The sequence below is a fragment of the Cavia porcellus genome, unplaced genomic scaffold (genome assembly GCF_034190915.1).
Source record: "Cavia porcellus strain 051 isolate PalLab524CR breed Dunkin Hartley unplaced genomic scaffold, mCavPor4.1 scaffold_28, whole genome shotgun sequence".
Classification (NCBI taxonomy): Eukaryota; Metazoa; Chordata; class Mammalia; order Rodentia; family Caviidae; genus Cavia; species Cavia porcellus.
In genome coordinates, this window is record NW_026947511.1 from 45,189,012 (window position 1) to 45,206,330 (window position 17,319).

General features: G+C 52.3%; 1 protein-coding gene across 1 annotated transcript in view; it reads right to left on the minus strand.

Annotated features, from left to right (window-relative positions):
- Brpf3 (bromodomain and PHD finger containing 3) overlaps nucleotides 1-13,464 on the minus strand; it is a 31,787-nt gene extending 18,323 nt beyond the window's left edge. The window contains exons 1-6 of the mRNA XM_003473893.5: nucleotides 13,316-13,464; nucleotides 8,579-10,064; nucleotides 5,405-5,561; nucleotides 3,033-3,164; nucleotides 763-891; nucleotides 156-468 (exon numbers count right to left, since the gene is read on the minus strand). Of these exons, the coding sequence (XP_003473941.1) occupies nucleotides 156-468; nucleotides 763-891; nucleotides 3,033-3,164; nucleotides 5,405-5,561; nucleotides 8,579-10,038 (2,191 nt within the window). The 5' untranslated portion in view covers nucleotides 10,039-10,064; nucleotides 13,316-13,464. The remainder of the gene's footprint in view (nucleotides 1-155; nucleotides 469-762; nucleotides 892-3,032; nucleotides 3,165-5,404; nucleotides 5,562-8,578; nucleotides 10,065-13,315) is intronic.
- Between the last annotated feature and the right edge of the window lie 3,855 nt (nucleotides 13,465-17,319).

Genomic DNA, 17,319 nt, shown 5'->3' on the forward strand with positions numbered 1-17,319 from the left:
CCTCAGGCGGGTGGGCCCCAGGCTGTGCCCACCCCCAGCTTGGCTCCTGGAGTCCAGGCCACAGCCCTCAGGCCCACCCTGACCCCTGGCTCTCTGTGCACTGTCCCTGTGTCTCCTCCTGGTCCCTGTCCTCCCCACCCGTTCAGACTTCTCACCGTCTTCCCAGGAGAAGCGGTAAAAGTCCTCCAATTTGGGTGATTCCGGCAGGTGGGTGCCCCTCTCGGGGTCATAGCCGATGTTCTCCGCCTGCCGCCGGGCATGCCGTAGAATGGCCCCTCCCAGGTCCCGCAAGCGGACAGCTGCTCGGTGGAAAATTGTGTCTTTAGCATTATACTTCATGCAGTTGGTAACTATAAGGTTAAAGTCCTCCTCAAACTCCTCCAAGGTGTGGTACAGGTGGGACTCCAGCTTCCGCCTCATAGTAGAAAAATCCATTGGCTTGGATATGAATTCCAGGTAATCTGGAACCTAAACATATAAAACCTGTACAATTACAACAACCACTTACTAGTCACACATGCGCACCCTGCTCGGGCACTCGTGGCCTCCCACTTGTTGTGTGGACGTGCCCACCTCACTGGGCGCGAGGGCCTGGCCCACCTGCCTCCTGCTGACCACTCGCCACAGCCATGTCTCCCAGCCTCACCAGACACAGCACCCACTCGGTTCTGTATTCCCTGTGGCCCCATTCCCCTCCCGGCGTATGCTGCCCCTGTGCCCAGTTCAGGGGGTGCTGTTGTATAAGGGGGCGGGGGGACTTGCCTCGCTCAGGTTGACAGGTTCAGCAAAGATGTGCGCAGGATCCTTCTCCTGCAGCAGGTCCAGTGTCGTCCTAAGCAGCACATTGAAGGGCATCAGCTCCAGTTCCATAGCGGCCTGCTGGATCTTGACCTGCAGAGTGAGGAGTGGGCAGCTTGACCAGGACATCCATGCTAAGGGATGCTGAAATTTCTCTGCAACCTGACCACAAATTTCCACCAGGACCAAGCTGGCTGCTACAAGGGCTCTCAGCTACTCCGAACCCAGGTGTGATGATACCAGCGGGGCCCCACTTCGGAGGTGTGCCCCGGGCTGCCTGTGGCATGGCTGGGTCCCGCAGGAGTAGCCTGTTGTAGAGGTGGCCTCTCCCGCTCCCGCTCCCGCTCCAGCTGCCTCTCTGCCACGATGCAGTGCAGCACAGGAGTCTCCCTACGCCCTGCACTTGGGCTTGCCGGCCCCCTCAGTCGTGAGCCATTTGAAATAGACTTTCTTTATAAATGGCCCAGTCTATGACAAAGGTAAAGCAAAGCAGCTGCTGTCTTGAGAATACTTTTCGGGTATCAAGCTCCCTGTCAAGACTTGCAGTAGTAAAATAACTGTGACTGTCATAATTAATACTTCTGCGATCACACTAAATACCAGGTAATGTTTTAAGCACTGTATGTAACACAAGTGAATGTCTGTGGAGGGGACAGGCAAGGTATTTTACAAAGAAGCAGCACAGAGAGACTAAGCAATAGGCCAAAGGTCACACAGCTAACAAGGGGCAGAGCTAGGATTCAGCTCCCGAGGCTTTGGCTCTGACCTAAGTGCTCCTGACCACCACCTCCCTCTTCTCCTCTACTTACTTTACCTCCAGCGGTCACAACAGCTGTGAAGGGGAAACTGTGACACCTGCTTTAAAATGTGAGCCTGTCGCTTGGCAACTGCTTGATGGAGCCACCAGCCTAAGGTCGCCTGGCTAGAAAACTACAGACAGCATCTGAACCAACTGACAAGTCTGACTTAGCCAAGGAGCGTACTCTGGAATCAAATGTGCCTCCGCTGCAGTGTTCCACAAGGTGCACCGAGATGCGGCCATCTGTGCTCAGGGCACTCAGCTCGGCCCACGGTGACAAAGCCCTCAAGATGTGGCCATCAGCACACGATGCCGGCTCGGCCTGCATGACAGAACCCCCCAGCGGCCTTGCATGTTTACAGCGGCTGCTGCAGAGATGTTATTTTCCACGTGTGCCCAAGACTAGAGGCGGAAACTTGTGTCTGAGCTCTCCTTAGAAGGGCTCTCCTTAGAGCCTCAGGGCTGGGAAGAGGGAGACGGAACATTTTTAACTCGGGCCTGTGAACCGTGTGAATAACAGATGCTATTCCTGGACCAAAGAGAATAGTTCTGGTGGGCCGTCTATTCAATTAACAGCCAAGTGCCCTCTGCCACTAAGACAGCCACTTTAGCAAGACAAAGAGCATCAGTGGGAACAGGGATGACAGCAGCTGACATGTCTACAGCCCTTACCACATTGCCACTGTTCAAAGCTCTTCTCCCATACACAGAGTCATTGAATCTCCCTGGCCCTGTGACGTGGGCTCTGTCATGGGCTCCATATGACAGGTGAAGGCACAGAGTATCCGGAGATTAAGCAACCTGCCTAATGTTACACAGGTGGTAATTGCCAGAGCCAGGACCAAAACTCAGTCTGGTGCCAGAGCTGGTAACCCTAGAGCCCTGTGGTCCGCCCTTATTTTACCGTGCCGCATGCTCCTGGGCATGGAGTCTCCTGGAACTGAGGTCAGACACTTCAAATGATGTTAAGAGCCTAAGTGTTTAAAAATAGGCCTTGCTGCCCGTAATCCCAGCACTCAGGAGGCTGAGGCAGAAGGATCAGCCTGGGCTACAGAGTTAGTTCAAGGCCAGCCTGAACTACACAATGAGGCCCTGTATATATATATATGTAAAATGGGCCACATTAGAAGCTTTAGAAACTCCCAGGCCACAACCTCTCAACCAGCGATGCCCATTAGAACAGCCTGAGCTTTTCGAGATACTTGAGGCCCCTCCCTAAAACTCCCTCATCAGAAGCCCCAGAAACGCGTGTGGGCCAATGATACTAAGCTTGCACTGAAGCACAGAACCACAATTACTGCACAGTGGCAGATGGTGGAGCCTGCAGAGTTGGGCAGGAAGGGGAAAGCAAGCTGGTGCCAGGCGAGGCCTCAGGTCCCCCAGTGCCACACTAGGAGTGGGAGCGAGCGCCTTGGTGCTGGGGACTGCGCCTTACCTGCTCCCGCTTGAGCTTCTCTCTTTTCCGAATCAGCTCAATCAGGAGCCGCGCCCGCTCCAAGTCGTGCCGGAGCTTCTGCCAGTATTTCAGCTCTTCCTTCACTGCACTCGTCTTCTCGTCCTGCTCTCGCTGTGGGAGGCAAGGGGAGCAGGAGCTGGGGGCCTCCTTGCGGCCCAAAGTCCTCTCCCTGTTCCAGCCCCAGCCGGCTTCGGCAGACAGGAATCCTGCCCCCTTGACCCAGGCTCTCTTCCCGGTACCTTCCTCCGTCCCAAGCCTTCTGACACTGTTTTTTCACTGCAGCACAGTAAAGCTGCTGCAGAGGGAGCTGGGACTCTTTCCTCACACCCCCTAGGGACACCCAGATCAGCTGTGGCCGTTGGGGCTGCAAGGAATTTCAGAAGAAAACTAATAGACACCTCAGGGGTAGAAAGAATCTTACCCTAGAGCTTTGACTTGGCTGCAAAACAAAGTAAAGTCTTTTTTTCTATTAGCTCCTGTTATGTGGCTTGCACATACTCTGGTAACACAACAAAAAGCTGTGGATGCTGACCTAGAAGACTGAGGGCTGCTGGGGAAAGGAGGAGACTCAGCGCTGAAACACAAGCACCTGTCACAGTAAGGATGGCAAAACTGATCGTGTAAACTGAAGGTAAAATGATGAGAGGATACAAAACAGAGAAAGGCCTTGGGTAGGCGGAGGTTAGGTCAGGGAATCTTTCAGGAAAAGCAATCTCCCAACAGCAGAGATCCGCTGTCTACAATGGTAGACGTGGATAGGCAAAGCAAGGCCTCTTCTGGACCCGACAGGGCAATAGGTGGAAATGTGGAGGTAGAATTAACGAGTCTTGGCTTAGAGCAAAATGGGCCAGCCAGAGCCGAGAAGCTGGAGAACCACAAAAGCCACAAAGCCCAGGATCCAGCTGGTAAAAAGCCTCAAGCGCCAGGCAAAAGTCTGGACTCGGCCTGCCTGGAGCAGAAGAGTATATTCTGGAAAAGGAAGAGGCAGGACAGAAAATGGAATCAGAGGCCGAAGACCAGCTAGAGTGATGGCCATCGCTGAGATTCCAAGGGACTGGCGAGGCTGTGAACTGAAGAGTGGAAGAAAGGCCACCCTGAACAAATCCGTCAGAACAGCTGGGGGACGGCTAACTGCCACCCACTACGGGAGGGAGGAAGAATCAGAAGTAACTCCCAGGAGGGACTCTGGTCCAGGCTGGAAGGGAAGGTCTTTGACAAAATTAGGGAGAATGTTTGCTGAGAATAAGATAATGGATTAGGCTTACAGGACAGAGTCAAGGGCACCAACATCAGCATGGAAATAGCCCAGAGGGACAGAAGGCAAAAAACAGGGGGTCAGGGCTAAGAATGAAATCCAAACTCAGGAGCTACTGCTACACAGTTATGTTCATTTATGACAGCAAGCACGTTTTCCACACAAACAAGCAGCAGTAAAGCCATACGGAACCTTTAGAGAGCAAAAGGCAGATCAGCCCAGGGTGCAATCCTGGGGACAAAAATGGGAAAGAGCTAAGCGCCTGCCTGGCAAGGAGGTTGTGAGTTCGATTTCCTAGTACCAAAAAAAAGGGAGGGGGGACAGCATCATGCAGGAGCGCTTAGACATGGTGACAGGTGACGTCAATACAGTGACAATCTGGGGAAAGATGTGCTGGGAGGAGGTCACTGGTGTTTTAGGAGAGGCTTCAGGAAAGCACATGGACCAAAAGGTCTAGGGGGGCCAGCTAGACGCCTGCGTCTGGAAACCTAGCCACAAAAGGCAAACGTAACACGACACAGGAAGTACAAGCACCAGTCACGGAAGGGCTTGCTTCTTCCCTGGAGCAGCAGTATGGAAAGATTTAAAGACTGGTAATGAAGCAGGTAAAAGAGGACAGAGATCTAAAGACATAAATACCAGAGGGGACATTGGGAGCCAAGAACATTAAACATGCAGCAACTCCAGGCGCTAATGGCCAGGCTGTGCCCACACCTAGCACTCTCACTGTATGTGCTCACTAGGACACACAGTGGCAGATGGCAGTGTCAGTATAGCGTCTCGAGAAAAAGGGGGTCTCTTCCTAATACGCATGCACGGTGTGGCAGCCTGGACACTTAACAGCCTGCCTCTGCCTTCTGCCATATCTGAAGCACTGTTCCTGTCACAGGGAAGGGGAACGGCTCTCCACTCTTTCCCAGGGCTTGCCTAAGTGAAGCCCCTCCACCCAGAAGGGGCTGCAGTCAGCTCTGAAGCCTCTGCAGCAGTGGAGGCCGTGCCTGTGATGGGTCACCCAGAGACAGGGCTGACCCCCCTGGAGGGTTCCTCCTTTCCTCTCCACCTCCCTCCACTGGCCTCCGCTCACCACGGCACCTACCTGCTCGGCGTTTCTCTGGGACAGCAAGTGGGAGTGCAGGCGCCGGATGAGGGGGACACCATTCCGCGCCTGCCGCTTCAACAGCCAGTAGTTGTGAAGCCGCTGCATGAACTGGGTTTTCCTCTGAAAGGAGAGACCACTACAGATCTTGTTCAACCTTGAGTAGAGGCACAGGGAAGTGAAAGACAGGGTCAGTGGGTGGCCCGGATGAGAGCCCATGCATCCTATCCAGACCCTGGTTCATTTCCGAACCTGACAGAGGAAGGCAGAGTAAAGTGGCCAAGTGCCTCACCTCCGGGAAAGCCTTGAAAGGTCAGCAAAGTTAAGCAGCTCAGATGCAGCAAGAGGTATTGCACTTGCTTTTCCACCTCCTGTTTTGCAGCCCTGACCTCTTTTGGACCTTCTGTTTCCTCTGGTCCTGTGTGTTTACGTGAGAAACAGTCCAGTCCTCCAAACCCCCTGCCCCACTCTCTATGAAGGCAGCAAAAAGTAACAGGAACTTGGGTCGACTATGGGCAGTGTGGCCACTATTCTCCGCCTCCTGCAGCTAAGGATTCCCACAGAACCAGCAGACAGCTCACAACCAAGCTGGAAGGAAAACACACACCAAACTGCCACTTTCTGGTCCCAGATGCAACCCCTTAGAGTCGTCTGATCTCTGGTTCTTCACCACAAAAATCTTAGCTGCTTAAAAATAGTTAATTTGGAACCAAATGGGAGGGGAAAAAGGGATCTGAAGGTGTAGGAGAATAGATGGCCTGAAAACTTAACCAAAAAGAAGTTTTAAGGGCAGGGTTTCAGCCAGTAAGTAACACCTGCCAGGAAGGGCAAGTGGTGAAAAAAACGGAATTAAGAGAAAACACAATCCCTAGCCTAACACACATACTCTAAGAGGGTAACATTATTCCGACACTGCAAAAGACAGGAAGACATCTTAGGGACAGGGACTGAATTAGCTGTCAGAGCAATGAATGAAGCTAGTAAGATGGGAAATTCTGAGTGAGATCTGAATCCATGATCTCTCTGCCTCGGTGCCTCCCCAGATTGGTTATTCATGGGGAAGCCAGACCTCAGGGCTTCTGCAGTGTTTCCTCTGCTTTGATCTCTTCCCCCCAGTCCACTGGAAGAAGATAACTGTGGCTAATCAAGACAGACGGCATCTACAAAGGATAGGCACGCTGGCCAGGACACTACTCAACTAGGCCTTGTTCGCCTCCAGTCGGACATTCCTGCCCCAAAGCCAAGCTTCCAAATTCAAGGTCTAGGCCTTTTCCCGAAGGACAGATCCCCATCAACGCCCATGCCAAGCACACCTGCCCAGATGCAGGCAGCCCCCTCCCTCTATCACCTCTTGGCCATGGAGGGTTCCGACAGCATTTGTGCAAGTAGGGAAAAGAATAATAATAAAAAAAAATAGCAGCAGCAGCAGCAACAGCCACCATTTATTGAGCACTTACTATATGCCAGTCACTGTGCTAAGTGCTTTCCTTACATTCTCACACTTATTTCTCCCAATTCTGCATGATAGGTCCACTTACAGACAAACTACAGCTGAGAGCAGTCCAGATGACTCGAGGACTGGGTGACAGGTCTGTGTGTTGTCAGCCAGCTCAGCCACCCCGAGAGCACGGTCCTCTTGGAGGAGCAGGTGTGACACCCAGAGTCCACCCCAGACAGAGCTACTGTACACATGGGGACAAAGCACAGACAGCTTGGGACAGAGGCAGCCTAGAATGGCTCTAGTGTCTAAGAGACACAGTCGGAGTCACCAAAACTCACTGGGGCCGAGGCACACAGCAGCCGCCTCCTATGCTGGTCACACTCTCGTGCCTTCTTCCCAGCCTGCGTATCTGGCTTCTGTCCCCTGCACACAACTCGTTCCCTGCCATCTTCCAGCACTATTTCCCTATCCAGAGAGCCGGAGAGCAAGAGCGTATCCTGAAGAGGCGTGCGAAGCCTCAGCTGGGTCCAGGATCTGTTCCTTTCCACCTGGTCCCATCCCTTAGAACAGAATGTGGCAGGTAGTACGTGCTCAATAAATATCTCATGGAATGAATAAAGGAGTAACTTTACCTCCTGGGGCCGTGGCTTCTTCATCTGGGGGTGTGGGAGAAGGTGCAAGGACTACATTAGATGAACAATCTCCAACAGTGGTCCTGCTCTAAAACTGCACACCTGCCAACGAACCGCCCTTGCGGAGAGCCTCTGCTGGGACCTTCTCCCTGACTCTCCTACTCCACCGGGTCCCATCCCTGCCTCAAGAAGGGCAGGAAACAGGTCCCAGCAGGGGTAGGGGATGGTAGGGCTGAGTTCCCCAGCTGAACTTTCCCTAGGTCTAAAGCTTTTTCAGAGAAGGAATAAAACACTCTCCCCACACCCGGGACAGAGCCTGCTGGCAGAGGTGTCAACCTTGGTTATCAGGAAAAGTCTATCTCCCTGGGGATTTTTGGAAACTATTTGGGCTGTAATTGGGATTTACACAAACCAGGGATGTTTGACGTCAAGGAATGCATGGGACAGTTCTAACAGTGATGAATTATCCTGTCCGAAATGCCACTTCATGTCCTTATTGGAAAATAACAGCCTGGCTGGAAGTGGTGGCTCACGCCTGTAATCCCAGCATGTGGGAGTCAAAGGCAGGAGGATCATTGCATGTTCAAGACCAGACTGGGCTATAACCTAAGTTCTCAAAACCAGTTTGCACTGCATAGAGAAACCCTGTCTCAAAAAGACAAAAAAAGAAAAATACAGCCCGAGTTTTTGTTGTTTTGTTTTGGTTTTTTAAGACTCTAAAGGTCTCACTAAGTAGTTTGGGCTCGCTTTGAACTCACTATGTATCTCAAACTGGCCTCGAAAACTCATGAACTCACAACTGGAACCTCCTGCCTCAGCCTCCCAAATGCTAGGGATTACAGGTGTGGGTTGCTGCACCCAGTTGTCTGACATAAATGTCATCAGTTTCTAAGCAATTTAAATGTTTCATTTTGCCCTAAACCAAAGGGAACACAAAAACCAGGAGGCAGGACAGATAAAGCCAGACTCCAAAAGTGAAGTTTAAATTGAGGGGCTCAAAAGGGTACAGACCTCTATCAGCCACATTTGGGGAAAGTCCCAAAGCTTTCCAGGGCCAGGACCAAACCAGAACCTTAAAAGTGCCCTTGCAGGCAGGCCCACCTGTAAGAGGGTATCTGTGGGACGGTGACCACAGGAATGGTGGAAGGCGTGTCCCGGCCCGCCTCCTCGGGCTCCTTCTTGACCTTCTGTTTCACACTTGTCTTGTTCTTCTTGGGCACTGCCTTGAGAGGGCCACCCACACTGCCCTGGCCTTCCTGCTGCTCATGCTCGGCTTCCTTCTCCTCCTCCCCTTCTTCTTCCTCCTCCCCGCCACCCTCCTTCAGCCCCTCTTCCTCCCCTGCCTCACTGAGGCTCCCAGGGGAGCTGCCCTTCTTCCTGGCTGCGGTGGCACTGGGCGGCGAGTGGGCCTCGCAGTAGGCAGTCTTGCGCACGGTGAAGATGGTACCGTTGAGGCTGGTTTCTCGCATGGGCTCGATCTTCATGAAGAGCCCGGCCCGCTGGGCACAGGTCACATGGAAGGCCGTGTAGCAGTTCACTTTATGGCACTGGATGGCTGCGCCCAGCCCCTTCTGTTTGCAGATATAGCAGGTCAGCTTCCAGCGGGCAGGCGGGATGTTGTCGATGCCCTCAATGGGCTCCAAGAACACAGTGTTGGCGAAGCAAACTTCGGGGATCCAGATGGCACACACGACGTGGGCCCAGTGCCCGTCGCTGGTCTGCTTGAAGGCACCACCCTTATTGGGGCACAGGACACAGTCCACAGGTCGGGAGGGAGACTGCAGGCAGCAGCGACACAACCACTGGCCCTCGGGGATGTAGGGGACGCCATAGCACTCCTGATGCACGGCCAGGTTGCAGATGTCGCAGAAGAGGATGACATTGCTGTTGTGGCACTCGTCATCCAGGCACACGCAGCAGAAGGCGTCCTCGTCGATGAGCGACTGCTGGGCCCCGGTGCTGCGGCTCTCCAGATAGGACTCCTTCTCTAGCCGGTCCACCAGCAGCTCGAAGGTGTCTGCCGACACTGAACTGTGCCCGTCCGCCCGCCGCTTCTCATTCACCATGTCCAGCCAGGCCAGGTCCTCCTCATCCATGTCATACTCTACCTCAGCATCCAGGTCTTCGGGCGGCTTCTCGATGTAGCGGTAATAGGCAGCGGGCAGCGGGGGTGCTTCGGGCTGACTGCCCAGATCCATCACCCGGAAGCTGGGCTGCGGGAGGTGGAAGGGGGCCCCGGATGCATGCTTGGAGCAGGACTCCTTCTTCTTGCCCTTGGACGAGGGTTTCTTGGACTTGCCAGGGAACTGAGGCTGCTCGCTGTTTTCCTTGTTACTGTTGCACTCGGTGATGTCCTGAGCCGTCAGCTCATCCTCTGTGATGATCTTGAGCGGGTCGTAGATGCTAATGCGATGCAGGCGTCCATCGATGTCCACCTCGACGATCCGCTGGGCCTGGGCGTATGTCAGTGTCTCTCGGGTTGGGGAGCACTTGAGGCTGTAGGGGGATGGGGAGCGCCGGCCCTCGGCATTCTGCCGCAACTTCCGGCGAGGCTTCCTCATGGCACCTGGGATCCGAGGGGACAGGCCTGGGGGAGAAAGCCAGGAGACTGTGAGCTAGATACACATGAGTACGCATGCCCCTGCTCACATCCCACCTAAGGGGCCGCCGAGAGGACTGGCTGTGCCTGCTGCCCCCTCAGGTCCTCCCACAAACACTTCTCAGCAAGACCGTCTCTGAGCTTTCCATTAAAATTGTAAATCCTTTTCCTCCCTACGTCAGCAACAGCATTTTCACCGGGCTCTCCTTTTTCTGGTCCGCCATCTCCCTCCACGCTGTGCAATTCACTTGTTTGTACGGCTCATCTTGGCTTCCTTCTGCTGGAACATAAGCTCCATGGAGCTGAGGATGCTTGCCTGGTTGGTCCACCCTTCTCTTCTATCCCAATGCTGGGAGGTGCCCCAGCTCCTCCAGTGAGCACTCAGTCCACTCTAGGTGGATGAAAGGAGAGGGCAGACACTTGTGAGCCCTGTCCTTAAGGAGCCCTCTGATGGCTAAACAGACAGCCAGAAGAGAGCCTTACACGACAAAGAGAGGCCTAAGGTTCTAGCGATGCGCTGAGTATGGCCCTGGGGAGCTAACTATGCAAGAAGATCGAGAGGAAACAGCTCGGGTGTGGTGGTGCCTGGCTGTAGTCTCAGCTACCTGGCCAGCTGGGGTAACACAGTGAGACTCTGTTAAAAAAGATGGGGAGGGGTGTTGGAATGAGAGGGGAAGAGACAGAAGGGAGGAAAGGGCGCAGCACTTCTAAGCACTGTACCCAAACACTGGGTCCCAAGAGAGGCTCTGCAGGTCTAGAGTCACCTCCTGACCCATTTCACCATGGGAAGCCCCTCACTAGGCCCTGCCGTGGGGAAGGCATCTGAAAGGCCCATCGCAAGTGCACTCAGCTTCGGACCAGAGTACACAGGGTGTTCCCTGTAGGGCAGCATGGGGAAACGGCTAGTGGTACACTCCCACTCAGAGTCTAACTCGGAGAGCGGCCAAACAGCCTGAAGCACCAGCAAGGTAAATTCTCCACGCACTGTAATCTTGAAAGTTTCTCTCACAAAACACACTCCCCTAGCCTGGCCCGTCCAGCTAATGGAAAGCCCTCAAGGTTTCCACCTCATTCCCTAGAGGGAATTATGATGAACTCCTAGGAAGCTGTGGTAGGCAGTTATCAAAGCCATTGTCACCAGAAAGACTTCTGGGGATACGGTGTCTCACAAAGTGGGCAGAGACTTGGAAAGGGAGGATTGGAGGGAGAATTTTACAGAAAAAAAAGATCATCACCTTAGCTGCCATACAGGAGAGATAGTTAATTTAGCATAGCTCACAGACTACAAAGCCCTGTCCCTTCTGCCACTTCTCACAGCTCCCTTGGGAAAAAGCATACATATTATCATCTGCACTTCACAGGATGAAGAAACAGCTCAAAAAGGTGTCACTCACAGCAGGCGTAGTGGTGCACACCGTAATCCCAGCACTCACACTCACTCAAAAGGTTAAGGCAGGAGAAGTGTGGTGAGTTTGAGACCAGCCTGGGATACAAAGCCTTGGATACAAAGTGAGCTCAAGGCCAGCTTGTACTGATAGGTCTCAAAAAGACAAAAAAAAAAAAAAAAAAAGTCACTCAAGGAAAAGTTAGTAACTGATAAAGCTACAATTTGAAGCCAGACCTTCTTGTCTGTACTGCTCATCTACAGGGAGGTAAGAACATTACAGCGATGCCATTGTCTGGTACAAAAAGAGGCTCTGGGGCAATCCAGGATCTAATCTCAGCTTCATGTGATCTAGAAAAAGTCTTAATCTTTCTGTGCCTGCATATACTACCAATAAAATAACAGCTATAAAATCTAACTCTTAAGGATTGCTACTCCTTAATATTACTAACATCATTACTTTTGGGATGTTGAAGGGGGTTGGGAACAAGGCCTTGCTATGCAATCCGGGGTGGTCTTGAATGCACAACCGTCCTGCCTCACGCTTCCCAGAGTGCTGGAATCACAAGTGTGTGCCAGGCAGGTTAATACCCTTACTTAAAAGCCCTTCCCACCAGGGCTGGGGATTTAGCTCAGCGGCATAAGCGCCGGCCTTGCAAGCAGGCTAGTCGTGAGTTCGATCCCCGGTACTGATAAAAACGAAAAAGAGGAAAAAAAAAAAAAAAAAAAAAAAAAGGCCCTTCCCACACTAAGCATGATTGAAACAAACCACCTGGCTGCGAAAAAGGGAGGCCCACAGCCCATTTGAGCCAAAGAACACAATCATCTAACAATTCTGTCCAGGCTCCTCACTACAGAGCCCAGGCTAGCCTCCAACTTGCACTAACCGCTCCTGCCTCAGCCTCCTGCGTGCTGGGATTAGAGGCAGGCGCCCAGAGTAGACCATCTAAACCTCTTCCAGTTAAGGCCTCGCTACACTCCTCCCAGCTCCTGGCCGCTCAGGAATCTCTGAACCCCAGCCCTCTCCCCCTGGGCGCTGTCTTCATCCCTGGACAGGAAGCAGCCCCGCAGCGGGGCTGCTGCTGAGGAAACCAAGCGGGTTTCGCCCACAGGGAGCTGACAGTCTACACCCGCCTTGATTTGGCGGGAGTTTTCTCAACCCCACCTAAAGGTTCTCAGGACGCCCTGCGCACCCCTACTCGCCCACCCCTCCCCCAAGAATGAGGCGTCTCTGCATTTAGACAGGACCCCCGGCGCTCCACACAAGAGCCTCAAGAGATTAGGGAAGGTCGCAGTCAAGGCCCTTGCCCCTCGAAAGGGGCACCTTTTCCAGAAGAATCTTCAGCCCTCGGAACAGGAGAAAAGAGGGAAACAACATCTCTCCACAAAACACGGAGAGCGCACCAGAGACTCACTGACTCCGACTCCGACCCTCACAGAAAGCTAGCGCCAGCGAACGAGCGGGGCAGGGAGGAGAGGGTCTATTGGCCGTCTGACATGCCCATCATCGGGAACCGGGAGGCCAAGGGACCATCCCACAGGAGGCGGGACTCTCTTCTGGCCCAGCCAATTGGACAGCGTGGCGGGGGCGGGGCCTGGCTGCTTGGCTTCCATAGCTTGGGGGGGAGACAAGATGGCGGGTACGGGAGGGGGTCCTCGCCTTTCAGCTCCCTACCCCGCCCGCCTTCTCCTTCCCTGCCGCCGCCCTCGCTCCAGGGCAGAGTTTTCACGCCGCCCCCTCCCCATTCGGGAAGCCCTCTACTTCCCTCGTTCCCCGCCTCGCTCGGTCGCTGGTCCCCGTAGGCCCCGCTACCCCCGCCCCCGTTCGGTGCGGCCCCGCTGCCGCCCCCATTACCTCAGCCACCGGCCCGGCCCCACCGTGCGGGGCCCCTGGGCACCGGCGGGCGGGCTGCCCAGCAGATCGGCGCGGCCTGAGAAGCGGAACGCGGCCACCTTCCGCGCCTCCTCCGCGGCCTCCGCCGCCCCCCTCCCGGCCCACGCTTGGGGCCCCGGCCCGGCCGCCGCCGCCGCCGCCGCTCCCGGGGGAGGAGGAGGGGGAATGGAGCCGCCGCCGCCGCCGCCGCCGCCGCCACGGAGCCCAGCCGAGGGGAGGAGGGATCGGCCCCCAGGCAGGACCCGCCCCTCCGGCCTCCCCCCGCCACCTCCACCCCTTCCCTCGCTCCCTCCCCGGCTCCGCGGCTCTCCCGCCGCACAGGAGCGAGAGCGCGAAAGAGGGGGCACGGGAGGAATGCCCCCGCCCGCCCGCCCGGCCGGCGCGCAGCGGAGCCGCCGCCGCCACGGGGCAGCGTCCCCAGCTCGGCCTCACGGGGGCGGTGCGGGCGCGGCGGGCCGCGGGCGGAACCGGCTCTGCGGCCCCGGATCACCCGGCCCTGCCCGCGGAGCGAGCTGGGCGGGAGCTGCGGGTTTGCGGGGCCGCTGGCAAAGCCTGGGCTCTGTCACTCTTTCCCTTGGTCTGCGGTCCTTTCTCCCCGTCCCTGCGGGGGTTTGGGGGAGCCGTCACCCCCCACACACACCCTCTCCGACCCGGAGGGTCCCCAGGAAGGTTAAGCCAGGGTAGCGACAGCGAGATCAGAACTGGCGCGTGGTTTCTTGGGGTGCAGATGCTAACTGCACGACTCCCCGAAAGTCGCCCTCACCCCTGGTCCCGAGGACAAAGGTCTGGCGAGGTCTGTCCCCTCCCCCCGCAAGCGGAGCCGGGCGGGATCCGCGGCTGCGGTGCACAGGTGCGCGTCCAGCTCCCTTCTGCGGAGCAGACCTGCCTCTGCGCCCTGTGGCATCCCTTCCACCCTTCCATTTGTAAGAATAGTAAACATAAAAGTTTGACAGTCTGCTTAAGGACGTCGGGGAACTCGTTTATCACCGTAGGCACCCGAAACACATTCTCCTTAAACCTGATTTGGCTACAAGTCGGTTAATTTAATGCACTTGTCGGCGGCTTCCTAAAAGATGCTTGACACATGGCAACTGCACACTTTCAGATGTAATCAAACTGGCTGTTTTGATTTTGAAAAATAAATTTAAGAAAAAACAGGTTCCTTTGCCTACGGCTTGGAAAGCTTACCTCACAGGATTGAAATCCCAAGCACCAATATTTAATGATGTTTGCGAAGGCTATATGGATAAGCTGCTTTCAAAATGTGAAGATGAATGACATATCTCGAAAGCATTTCCTCTGCCCGCGCTGGCGGTGTGGTTAGTGGGGCTTTCACAGTCTCTTCTTGGTTTTGATGATCCAGGACATAGGTTCGAAAGTCAGAAGAATGAACGATGAAATCTTAGGGTCCAGACCTCCTAAATGTTTGCAGTGACCATATTGCTACTTTTGAAGAACAGGTGTTTGTTAGTCTAAGAATTTAAATATCAAAAAATTTTTTAAATATTTAGCTTTACATTTAAAAGTTTAAAGCAAGGAAACCAAATTGCACTACAGAGTTTTTTTCTGAATAAATACATCTTCTGGCAAGAATTCTGTTAACTAATTTTTAAGAAGAAATAAAGATGGTTAAAGAACTAAGCAAGGGCCGGAAAATGTTTTGAAAAGCCGAGAAGATGAAATTGTGTTAGTTACTGTCAAGTGTTTTAAAGCTAGGGGGAATAATCATTCAGGGGACGGTGTGGAAGAAATGATTAATTATGAAAGGGAGAGCCCCAGAGGCAAGAAAATATTGCAATTACTTTCAGCAGAAAAACAGTGTATATCTGAAGACCTCAGAAACAAAAAATGCTGAATTTCATTTCTTGTTCTAAAATGTAAAATATAAGCATTTATACATATGATTAATGTCATATTTCTTGAACAATGTTCTCAAAATTTATTTAGCACAATTCCCATTTATGTGATTGGGAGTTGTTTTTTTCCTACTAAAATGAATAATACCTTGAGAAAATGCCCCGGTTTCTACTTGATCTAAATGCTGTTGAAAATGTCAACTGAACGCTGTGATTTTTCAGGTTTTTCTACCCAACGTCTTCATATTACGTTATTCAGCCGAAGTATTTCTCTTTCATTTTCAGCGAACACTTTTTTTTTACTGGTAACATTACAGTTGTGCTCTTTTTCGTTTTTGACACTTGGAATTGGCTTCTATTAGTGTAACTGCACATATAAGCAGTTCACTGTGATGTAATCTTAAATGTAACATGGAACAATTATGTCATTAAAAACAAATTTGGAACATGTATCAACAATCCCAGAGGCACTAAATTTAATTCGCTTTCATCTTTAGCTGTTTTAGAGTTTATATTCATCAGCTCCTGGCCTTTCCATTAAATCTTACAGTGGTTAAGTTCAACAGATGGGACCCAGGCCTTTGATTCCAAGTAGTTTTGTTTGGTTTTTTTTTAACTCCTTCATTTCTAAGTAGAAGCTACTTATTGGGAATAGGAGACTGTTTCACCGTTTAGCACTGAAAGAGGAAACAAATACAACAAGTTTCCGTTTCGCGTGTACACCTTTCTTCCCTTGTGTCTCACAGTATCTTTGTTAACGCTTCACTATTATCATTAGTTTACCAGGGAAGGAAACCTCTGAAGCAGTCAGATACTGCACTCACTGGATTAATAAAATATGTGTGATAACAAAAAATAGGTCTTTGGTTGCTAAATCATTTTTTTCCCCTGCACTTTGTATTTGAGCTAATTTTTTTTTTTTTTTTTGTCTTTCTCTTTTTTTATCGGTATCGGGGATCGAACTCACAACTGCCTGCTTGCAAGGCAGGTGCTTATGCTGCTGAGCTAAATCCCCAGCCCCTGGAATCATATTTTTATGCTGTAACGCAAATGATTTAAGAGTATTAAGAAAAAGGGAAAAAATTAGATTAATCAGAAGGTCTGAAACAGATTACCACACCCTCTAAATTGAAGCCTGTTATTGTTTGTTTCTTTCTGGTTGTGTTTTTTGTACCAGGGATTGAACTCACAACCACGTATTTGCAAGGCAGTTGCTTATGCTGCTGAACTAAATCCCCGGCTGAAGTCCTGTTATTCTTAAAACATTTGATCAAAAACTATACAAATAATGACAAGATTAAAACCTAGGAAGGGATAAGTGATCACAGGTAAAGAAAGAAACTCCAGCCCCCAATTACCCTTATGTCAAGCAGAATGAAAAAAAATCGAGAGGCACGCAGGGGGAAAAAATCAAAAAAATTAGATACAGTCGCAAGCAGTGCAGCCAAGGAGCATGCTTGGAGGATGGGCAGCTTCTTTAGCTTGGTTCTGAACAGTGATGGATGTGAATTGGTGAACAGTGTAGAATGCCATTGTTAGGTTGGTGACAGGGTGGCCCAGGCCAAGGGACAATATGCAGGGAATAATAAGGAAATAGTCCTAACTGGTCTGTATGGGCGGGTGTGGAGCCTGTTGTCTCCGCTATTTGGGAGACTGAAGAAGAGGATCATCGAGCGTGGCCGTGAAGGCAACATAGGAGACCCCATCTCACACCCACGTGCCCACACAATGATCATAATGAGGAGGAAGGAGAAAGGCAAGAAGGCAGGGTGGGAGGGGTGAAGGCTGAGTTGGGTATGTATTATAGCAAGGGAATAGAGATTTAAAAAAAAAATCAGCATGCAAGATCCTGGGCTCAGTGCTTTACATATACCATTTATCCCAAATCTTTGTTGTTGTGCTTAACTGAGAAAGTCCAGGGGGGCAAGGAAGGGCCTCAGATGATAGAAACTAAATTTTTTTTTTTTTTTTGACGGTGCCAAGGATTGAACTCACAACTGCCTGCTTGCAAGGCAGGTGCTTATGCCACTGAGCTAAATCCCCAGCACTGGGACTCAGATGATAGCATGGAGCACTGCTGTCTTGCCATTTCTCTACCATCCTGACCCA